Source organism: Mya arenaria, chromosome 4 (genome assembly GCF_026914265.1).
Source record: "Mya arenaria isolate MELC-2E11 chromosome 4, ASM2691426v1".
In the NCBI taxonomy this organism is placed as follows: domain Eukaryota; kingdom Metazoa; phylum Mollusca; class Bivalvia; order Myida; family Myidae; genus Mya; species Mya arenaria.
In genome coordinates, this window is record NC_069125.1 from 689025 (window position 1) to 700479 (window position 11455).

Consider the following 11455-nt stretch of genomic DNA (forward strand, 5'->3'; position numbering starts at 1 on the left):
TTAAATAGACGTTCTGATATTAAAGAAACAAATTGATTTGTTTTAAAAACATATCATAATTGTAGCGACATTATGGTGTTATTCAAAATTGTAACACATGCAGCAATAATATAATGGTTGATTTAGTAAAGATAGAAATAATCTCAATGTTAATATCCAGAACGCACTACAACATATTTGCATTCTAATGATGGATGGCTTACCTTAAGTGTTATTTATCAAATGGTGTTGGTTTCGATTTAGTTTTTACGTATTCATATAAACTCATCTCTGATGATTTCTTAAATGGCTATTCTAGATTGTTCATTTCATATTATCTATGATAGATTTGCATGTGTACCGCCCAATTATCATTGATTAGCCTTAACAGACAGATTAGTGGCGAGGAGGTGGTGGTTGTCAATTGTATTATAACTCTAGATTCAAATGTCCGTCAAATGGAGCTCAGAAAAAAAAAAATCAAATATGTTTCTATTTCAAGCAGTTATGTTAAGATAATCAACTTATATCCATACAGACGTTATTGTATTTATACACGGATGGGGATCTAATACAAGACCTCTTTAGAAATGCCAGCTGAGAAATATCAAGAAACATTTGATATCTCTGTTTAGCACACGCCTATATAAAACTGTTTACAATGTAATTTATACAGTGTTGTACGTAACACTAACATACCTTGCTCCACGTCCAGTGTTTATTAAATTCTGAGAATCTGGTGTTAGGAAGCTAACATGAGGTTTATAGGCCAGTGTTTCGGATGTTTTCTTAGCCACGGATGTTTTCTTAGCAACGGTGATCTGAAATCTCAAACCGCCGATCTCTTAACCTTTGATCCTGGAAGCGCACATGCACTGTCTAAATGGCCTAAATTATCCCATAATTGTATTCTGTCCTGGGTTTGCTTACACTTGTGAGGTGTCTGAGGTTAACCTACACAATCTGGTTTCCTTCATCGATTTATGCACTGAAATTTAAGAGATGAATCCAAGCTTCTTGTAAATATTTTAAGAGGGCTGGTTTTGACTTCTAAAACTTCCAATGAATAGCATTAAAGGGACTAGACACCAGATGGTCCCCGAATCGGCAAATTCAGTATTTCCCCAAAACAAGCCTAGAATTGTCAATGCGAGCTAGTAGGAGGCCGATGACATCATTTTATATGATTTAAAGAATGTACTGTTGCTATCTCAGCTGAGTTTACCCGTTTAAAGAAGCGAAAAGCGGTTTCCAAATTTATAATGCATTAAGAAATATGAAAGTCAAGTGATTAGTGCAGATATATTTTCCGGCGCTATTTTTTTAATTAATGAGAATTATGTGGGAGACAATCCCATTAAATTTCGATTTGGAAAAATACGCAGACACAGCGACGGATACATGTGTCGTGAGCAATGTAAGCATCAGTAAATTAGATTCAATGCGGTGTACACAACGATATTATTTTCATGTAAGCTTTTGACAATTTTCATTGCTTTTTTCTTGCAATGGTATCATCTGGTGTCTAGTCCTTTTAATTACTCGACCCAGTCAAACTCTAAATAAAACGGTCTAATGTCCTGTTCACATGTAAGCAAAGGAAGAAAACGTCTCGAAATTAACACCACGCCAAAAGCGCTAAGGCTACGCATATTGTGTTACGTGACCCCACAGTAAAGGATCTCCGATAAGTACACAGTAGCAGACGATAAGAATGCACAGAAGTTATACCTGGCAATCAGATATAATTAGCACGGAACGTGGTATCACGTAACAATAAAAGCAATTTTAAGTTTAATCAAGTTCATTATATTAATTTAATGCAATTTACAGAAACGGGCTTAGACGGGGTGCACCCGACACACGCCTCCTCTAAAATAGTTTAAGTATTTTTAATGTCATTTAAATGCACTTTTACAGACTAAACTATGGGAACGACCCCAAACCCTAATCAACTCAATAAAACAAATTGTGTAGTGTCCGTTTTCTTTCGGATGGGTGCGTATTTTCTTAGTTGCGCTCCGAAAGTGCCCCCCCCCCCCCACCCACACCATATTTCGCCAAATCCTTGAATCGCCCTTTATATATATTTGATGTGTAAAGTAAAAAAAATAATTTCATTACTTATTGCATCTGAAATTTGGTACAATATATAGACAGCTCAAATTAAGGATACAAAACGTGTTTTAATTTTTCTTTCGAAATTCAACACAAAAGTAAACTTCAGTTCAGAAAAAACTGTCAAAACTCAATGAATTGTGGATGTTTCTCTACCTTTTCTATTAGGAATTACTGGTTGTTATACTATTTTAAATGATTATTAGTATTATTGATAAAGCTACTTTAATGTTTCTTTAAAATGTATTAGTATCAAAAAATAATGGAATAGAATATAATTCAAAGACATTTTAACAAATAACATACACATTATAAGTTACAAATGATCGTAGTCATAGTTAATGTACACTTTATATACTTATTTCCTAAAATATGTTTAAAAAAGCAAAAGCATATTTTTCGCTGGAATTCTGTTGTGCGTAGTGATTAAAGAGTTAAATACGGGTATTTTTTTATCTTTGGCCGTGGGCATGATAAAGATTTCCATTGTGGCCAAATATATTGATCTACTTATCTTGGTTGGGAGATTTTTGTTATTCTACTTAAATGTCTCTTTGGTATCAAACAAAACATAAAATACATAAATAGATCAACATAAAACGAAAATGTCAGTATTCTGGCTTTCCTTATCCGTCTAAACCTTTTCCCAGTAGCGAGGGATGCATTTTGTAACAAACCCATATATCAGAAACAGTATAGTCTATTCAAGTTGAAACCACATATCTCATAATTTGAATGTCTGCACTGACTAAACCTAAATATATTCGGTTTGTCCAACAGCGCAATAGGCATATGATGCGCTGTGACATGAAGGAAGTGAACTCCTGCTATTTCCTAGCACAATTTACTATGTTTACTAATGTGACCAAACAGTTTGCAATTTTCTACAGTCTTGCATAAGAATTCACTCCTAACAACGATAAACCATGAAATAATTATTATACCAGTTGACGAATGTCAGAAAATCCTACACGGCCTAATAAGATCTTATAAGGCTTTACGAGATTTTCTGACATTCTTAAAATGCTATAACTCACAGTTATTTTATGATCTTACAAGACCATACTTAAACGCAATAAGATATCCTCGGCCATTTTCAATCGAAACAACCTCTGACATAAGTAGAAGAAATTCGTAAAATTAATCATAATAATATTAATTAATTGAAGCGTTTTATCATGTGTTATGTAAGCTCAAAATGATTCCAGGTGAAGTGTGTCATTATTGCTTAAATAATTGATAACAAAAGTCCTTAGGTTTAACTGCTAAATTGACATTCCTAGGCGATATACTTGCAGCGTAGTTCAAGGTTAAGAACTCTGACACTGTAAACCGTCCATATACATCCGTGCTTGATTTCGAGGAGTTCCGATAAAAATGTTTATTTTAGGTCACATGTCACTAAACTGTACAGGTTATATGCCACTAAAGAAAATAGCAGGAGTTGATTCCAATTATGCCACTGTCATCTGATATACGTTGGACTGATTGTTCAGAACTTTGCTAAAGTTAACACTGTGATTTACAATGTCGTTGCGGATTACATTTAAACGTGAAACATTTGATGAGCTTACATACATTGTAATTAAATATAAACACGTACAGCTGAAAATGTTGTCTCACATCTTGTTAGAAATACAGAGATCACTTGTTTATCTATTAAATTTCCGGTGCAGTAACAACTCGAAAGTTAACAACGATGACGTTAACAAAGTTGTTAACTTGAAATAAGTTCCTGAGCACAATTGGTCTTTATTATTATGTGTATTATGGATGCCTGGCCCTTACTCTAAACCTATAGTGTTTAAGTATCATTCGAAAGGTCTTTATGAATAGATACAGAATATATATATATATATATATATATATATATATATATATATATATATATATATATATATATATATATATATATATATACACTCTAACTTTTATAACACACACACACGTTTTTATGGTGTTAAAAGATGGCAAATTGGTGATAAAGAACAAAAGATAAACTTTATAATGTTCCATTGCAACTGTTACCAACATTGTTTCGGGTCACCGGTCGTTAATAAATCAACAGTTACAATTCTCAATGGCCCAATGGAATGCAATGTTTGTGTGCAAAATATACCTATTGCCAATCAATAATTAGAAAAAAAAAACACATGAAGACGTACCTATGAATTGTTTCACGACATATTAGGCCTAAAATACATTTTGTTCCGGTTACGCACCCCTTCCTACAAAAGACGGACCGACCCTGCCGTTAGTTATAGTCAGTTGGTAAAAAGTGATAATAAATAATTTTGTGTTTTAATATGTAGTTTAAAACTTTATAATGCTTTATACAGAAAATAACTCCATTCTCCTATGATGACAATTGACAATTACGTTCTTATATAAAGCCTAAAAACACACACAAAAAATGATTGAACCCTAACCAAACCCATTGTTTTGCCTTAATCTTGTCATATTCAAGGAAAGCACACATAATATTTTTCGTTCATTCTCCCACGTTCCTTGGGGCACACAGGCGGGTACCATGTTTTGAATACTTCCTTCCAAACTGTGAACCGATTATTTCCATACTTTATTTTTTTCCCGACATGTACTTTTGCCTAAGTTGATACAGTGTAAATCGATGCCAAAACGATGTATATAGCAAATAGATATTTGTATAAACTAGACTCGTATATTTGGCTCCATGATAAAAGTGTAGCAACTTACATTAAAGGCACAAGGTGAAGCTCATGTTGTTGTTTTTTGTAAAATGCACTTTTTTGTATGAGGAAATAAAGTGGCAAATCATTATATACAAGTGTAACACTAAAATACCGAAAGCCGGTACCCTTCAGCAAATGTTGATATTTGCTCAAATATCTTCTTTGAAGACCACAAATTTCATGAGCATAATGGCTTTGTTTTGTTGTTGTGTGATTGGTTGAATGACATTATCACGTGCTGTTATCAATGCATTGTTAAAAGGCAAAACTATCCATCACTTTTGTCAAAGTCCTTGTCGCATTGTGTTTAAAGCGTCGGTTTTTTCTCTTGACTTTGCCGTGGTGGGTTGCATCCCACTTTTTATACTATAATTGATTGTTTCTGCAATTTCGATATTAAAAAGTTAAATAATGATAAAATAAGTGTTTTCAGATGCATTACCAGGAAACTAATTTTCGGTACAACAATATGAGCGGAGTCTCTTTAAACTTTGATCAAAACGGCATGCTTATCAATTTAAGGCTTAACAATGAAAACAAGAGCACGTTTCTGTGAGAATATTTTGTATATTTTGCCTGGAGTAGTAAATGCATAAAAAGCATATGTGAATGAAGTAAATATACGGTTTCTTTTAAATAAAATCTTACTCGAAAATCGCCCAATAGTTGACCTTTGTCTTTCAGAATCCCCAGAGACGGAAGCCGACGCCAAGGCACGTGCCGGAAGCGAGATCCGCTACATAGACGAAGAAGCCGAAGAGACGGAAACGGATCGGTTACTTCCGGGATCTGGGACAGAAAGTGACGTCAGCGCGCAGCGAATATCGCAGTCGTCCGGGGAGAGCGAGTCGGCCGTGACGCGAATATCAGATGAGACCACACCCATGTTGGCAGAAGGCGCCGACGGTGGCGGCACTTCTGGAGTCAGTAAAACTAGCTGACTGATGTTTGTGACATTTTTGAAGCCGTAATTTATGATGTTTATTTATATCTAAGGCTTAAGTATTGCTTATGCGCCGCTGCATAATTTTTAGCGTGGTGGTGATGGGCAGAAAGTCTTAACCTTAGACTTCCTTCATACTAGTAACAACATGGCATTGAAAACTAAGACTTATTTAAGTTACATGCAGTGAAAAAATACAAGCGATGGGTCTATACAATCAATGTTAAAATTCATGAAATATTGAACTTTTTGATAAATAATTTTGCTTTGAACTTTCTGTATGATAGATAATATCACTTGCTAAATATCGACCTCACTAGGATGTCTTTGGCGTGAGGGAACATTTTGCATTATATTTTTACAAAGAGGCTTTTTCCAATATTCAAAATGTTTGCAAGAGATTCATTCTACAGCTATTCGAATTTAAATGTCAAAGGTTCGCATGCACTATAGACAGATAAATATAGAAGATTATTATGAAATGAAAAATAACTTAACGTATGTTTTGTAATCATTATAAAAATCTTGGTGCTTATATCAACAGTATTACATCAAAGTGTTGGTACATATTATACAGTCGAACCCCGTCGACTCGAACTCGCTTGGCTCGATTTCCACGTTGGCTCGAGCTGGATAAAATGGACCGATTTCTTAATACTGAAGGTAAGAACTCCCGCTTAGCTCGAAATTAACGAGCCGCGATGTATTTTCGCCGGTCACCGGGAGTTCGAGCCAACGGGGTTCGACTGTACAGTCAATTCAAAACCTTTACATGTTAAGTGCTCAATAATTTTGTTCTTCAAAAGTAGGGTGGCATTTGTTTTGTTTTATTCTACATTCAATATCGAACTGGAAGAATTGCACGAATGTGTGGGGTAGTCAAGTTATCCATGAACTTACAATGAGAAGTATCAGTCAACATACATAAACTAGAAATGCATACATTTGAATGCACGTGCATATATGCACGTGCTAATTTATGATTCAATGAACACGTTACAAGTGAGTTAGTAGAATAAAATGAAGATTTATTATGACAACATGTTCATGAGAGATTGACTCTAAATAAACGGCATATCCATGATGAATAAAATTGACAATAATCAATAGTATTAAAACTCTAAGTCTATGTTATTATCAATTTAATCAAATCGATATTATCGTCAATTTTATTGAGTCGATAATTTTGTCATTTTTATTGAGTCGATTTAATTGTCAATTTTATTAAGTCGATATTTATGTCAACTTAATTGATTCGATATTTATGCTAATTTTATTGTGTCGATATTTTTGTAAATTTTATTAAGTCAATAAATTTGTCAATTTGATCGATTTTGGATAGGCCTCTGAAACCACCTTCTGATTACGTGCGTTAAGGTCAGACGTGTTATTTTGTCTCTAAAAGGAAATGTCTCAGACGTAAGAAAATCAATAATGCTGTTCATTTATTTACATACATTCATGTTTTATTTATTTGTTCATTATTCTAATTATATTTGTATAAAAGTGCTTCTGTAAATATTATGGATGAATACGCATTTGTGTTCAGTGGTTTTAAAGAAATGAATAGATTTAATACATGCTTTTTCAATATATATAAACTGCACAGCATTGTTTTGTTTAAAAAATGCCTTTGTAGCATTTATCAAAGGTTGACAGATCTTCTTAGATGGAGCGACATTGGTTTCAAATATCACAAGAGTTTCAGGACAGGTCCGTAAAACATTTCCATTCCAAGAAAATCGTTAAAGCATTTTAAATCGCTGGAAACACAGCACTAACGAGAAATAATACGGCCTGGTTTGGAAGTTTTTGGTTAGTTAATGGTCATCTAGCATCTACGTGTTGACGAATCATTAAGGTCGCTCTTCCGAAACATTTTTCATGAAATAGTTGCCACTTGTAAAATACACAGGTAAAATATATACATATTTAACTTGCATTGATTGGTACATGTATTTGGGGACATAGTATTAAAAGGAACCATATATTCGGATCCAAAGAAACTGGAAAACTTGGAGCATTATCATGTACATTTTGTTTCATTATCATTTGTACACAGATCATAATATACAGTCAATTTTGATGTGTTATCAGTCGTAACAACTCGGCCATCTCCTGCAAGCTTCGAGAAGTTTCGGAACTCCTCGGCCATTTTTCATCGAAAACAATCTCGGATGTATGCCGGTACATCGGTAGAAGTAGTTCGTAAAATTTGAAATAATAGATTTAATTAATAGGAGTGTTTAAACGTATATTTTGTATTACTAAGTTTAAATTGATTGCCAGTGCATAAATTAATTGCATAAATAATTAAGATTTCCAAGAGTAAAGACATAAAGTTTAACTACTATATAGATTTCTGACATTGTAAAACGTCCATATACATCCGAGGTTGTTTTCGATGAAAATGGTCGAGGAGTGCCGAATGGCTTCGAGAATACTGTTGGATAATGGCCGAGGTGTTTCGATTGATGTGTTATATGTTCATTCGACTTAAAGAAAACAAACCATTACAAATCGATGTTGTTTAATGAAATTCATTTGCTTAATTAAGGAAGAAATTACACAGCAAATCTGTCACATGAATTGAAAAATAATCTTTTAAGTAGATCTATCAAAATATACGGCAAAATTTGTGCATTTTAAACCACCGTTTTAATGATAGAGTGTTGTTATTGTGAATGAACATTAAAGAGAAGCTATAAATGTTAGAGATTCATTATATTTTTCCACCATTACAAATGTTGTTTTTGAAGTACGTTTAATTTACTGCGATGATTTTATCTTAACTGTTAATTATAACATGACTTCAAGGATAAAATAAATGTTCTCTAATCCTTTTCAATAAATTACATCTTTCAAGTCTGCGACCAAGTTATAACGCCCTGGGCGTTGTTTAAATTTATTTTATTTTATTGTTATTTGCAATTTTGGTATTGTTATGAACGTTAAGCCGCAGTAAAATCATATTTTTCTAGTCACTGTTAAACCAGGGTGAGGAATAACATGACTTCAAAGTGGTTCTCACATGGTTCACCACCAATGTGAAATATCTTTGCTTTAATGATGCAATCCTTGGCCAAAAATTTCAACTTGATGGGATTTTGTAGAAAAAAGACGTGCTTAAATTTTGGCTAAGGTTTAAATCTAAAATATTTTACACGTGCAGAAGCAGGAAATAGCATAGTCCTTTATAGGCTAAGAAATATTTTCTGCCAAAAAAGTATTTTGGAAATTAAAAATAAAATTACCTACTTGTTTGTTTACATCGGTTGTGACCCGTGGTGACCCATGTGAGAACCCCATTAAAGACACGTGATTCCTCGCCGTGTAATCGCAGGTTTAGTGTAAGACGGTTGTATCTTAATAAAGAAACAGAATGTATTACAACGGTCTTGTCCTTAGCCCTTGAAATGCTATTTATAGAGTGTTTTTGTTTCAGTATTTGTAGTTTTGTTTGTTATGTCATGTTTTTTGTTCATATCATACATATTCTTGAAATTTAGATATATAGATGATAACTGTTTGTTACAGTGTAAGATCGTAATATCTTTCACCGCGGGAGCACAAAAGGCTCTGGCTTATATATCTTCTTTTAGATGTTCACCTGGTGAAATTGAATGCGATCTTACACCAACAATTGTGCTTTTTGTTATACGCCGTAAAAATGATAGTTAACTGTAGTTTTTCGGAAAGGTGCGCCAAATTGTAAACGTGTGTCAAGTTATTTCGGAAATGATGTCATAGAAATTGAGTCCCAGCCCAGCGCGAGCTGTTGTTTAATAGGGAGTGAGAGCTGGCTTGTTCATGACAGTGAAATATCAAATTGATACTTTCACGGTTTGAAACAATGAAATATTATTTTTTCTTTCACTGATAAATCTAGATATGAACCACTGGATAGCAAATAATGAAACTAACTCTTGAAAATGCATGGCACATATAGTTATAATTATGACAAAACTATCGAAAAATCAGGAAATTATGTTTCAGAAATCAAATAAAAGTTAAAACTAGCATTACATTATTAGATAAACTATTTGTTTCAAAATATTTCAAATTACACCCAAAGAATCAAACAGCTGATCCTGTTATTTGTGCCCCCAAAATGTATGTTTTAATTATAAATCCGAGGTTAAGTTATACAATATTTTAAAACCCTATTTTCGATGTGTTAACTCTCGTTTTTATTCTTTATTTACCACATTGAAGAGAATAACATTAAATTAGTTTTCAATGTGTTTTGATGACTGGCAATGCAATTTGATCAATTTCATTAGCATGACATTCAGATTTTTTTAAAGTAATCATTCTTCGCTTTATATCATCTTGTTTATATTACAAAAGAACTTCACATTTACATTTTTGTATGTTTGACAAATGCGTAAATACGTGCTTAAAAAGCAATGTAAATATTGAGTGACTGATGTTAATATTTATTGCATATATTTCAAAGCAGACATTTTTCATCGACTTTTTATTGCATAATTTTCAGTAAAAGTGCATGTTTTCAACATAATACACACATTTTGCAACATTCTTGTATAATGAAACATATAAACAGCTTATAAATTGGTATAAATGAATGTTTAAATCATTGTTTGTTTTAAGAAGTGCTCATTGGATGTATATTTACATTCAGCCATAACACTTTTCATTCTCATTACCATAATGTGCTCTTGACCTGTGCTTCTTTTGTAAATAAATTACAAATATTATTACATGTTCTTGTTGCCTTCCTTTTATCATGAAATTAAACTAATTGATTCAACTGACCATACAAGAAATAATCCGCAGCTATGCCTTTTGAGTTGTCAAAGGTTGTTAGTCTAAGGTTGTTTTGTCTACAGTTGTTTGTTTAAGGTTATTTTTGTCCATGGTACTTTGTCTCAGTTTATGTGTCTAAGGTTATTTGTCCAAAGTTATTTGTCTGAGGTTATTTGTTAAAAATAATATGTCTAAGGTTATTTGTCCAAGGTTAGTTGTCTAGAGGCGTTTGTCTAAGGTTATATGTCTTAGATCATTTGTCTATGGTTATTTGTCTAAAGTTGTTTGTCTAAGGTTTTTAGTCCAAGGTTTTTTGTCCAAGGTAATTTGTCTAAGGTTGTTTGTCCAAGGTTATTTGTCTAAGGTTGTTTGTCCAAGGTCATTTGTCTAAGGGTATTTATCCAAGTTTGCTTGTCTAAGGTTATTTGTCCAAGGTTACTTGTCCTAAGATGTTTGTCCAAGATTAGTTGTCTTATTATTTGTCGAAGGTTATTGGCTAAGTTTTTTGTCCAAGGCTATTTGTTCAATATTATTTATCTAAGGTTATTTGTCCAAAGTTGCTGGTCCAAGGCTTTTTGTCCAAGATTATTTGTCTTACGTTATTTGTCAAAGGTTATTGGCTAAGGGTTTTGTCCAAGGTTGTTTGTACGAGGTAACTTGTCAAAGGTGATTTGTCCAAAGTTATTTGACCAAGGTAATTTGTCTCAGGTTTTAATTAAAACTAGAGCACATTAAGCAGATGATCATTTGTTTATTTTCTCATTTGATTAAGGGTTTACATATTTTGCTAGTCTCAGAGCTAACACAGCATTCATATCACATGATTATACGTCATTGTATACAGAAAATTTGATGGGTATTTTAGACAGTTTTCGGCTGAATATTAGTGTTGTTTACTTTTCATTATTTCCCCCAAAATGAGCTTCTTACAAAA

At 33.0% G+C, this 11455-nt stretch overlaps 1 protein-coding gene across 2 annotated transcripts in view; it reads left to right on the plus strand.

The window, feature by feature from the left end:
- Positions 1-10475, plus strand: part of LOC128229639 (uncharacterized) — a 58577-nt gene extending 48102 nt beyond the window's left edge. For both annotated transcript variants that reach the window (XM_052941408.1, XM_052941409.1), the window contains one exon: positions 5493-10475. In XM_052941408.1, coding sequence (XP_052797368.1) covers positions 5493-5749 — 257 coding nt within the window. In that variant the 3' untranslated portion in view covers positions 5750-10475. The remainder of the gene's footprint in view (positions 1-5492) is intronic.
- Positions 10476-11455: the final 980 nt, after the last annotated feature.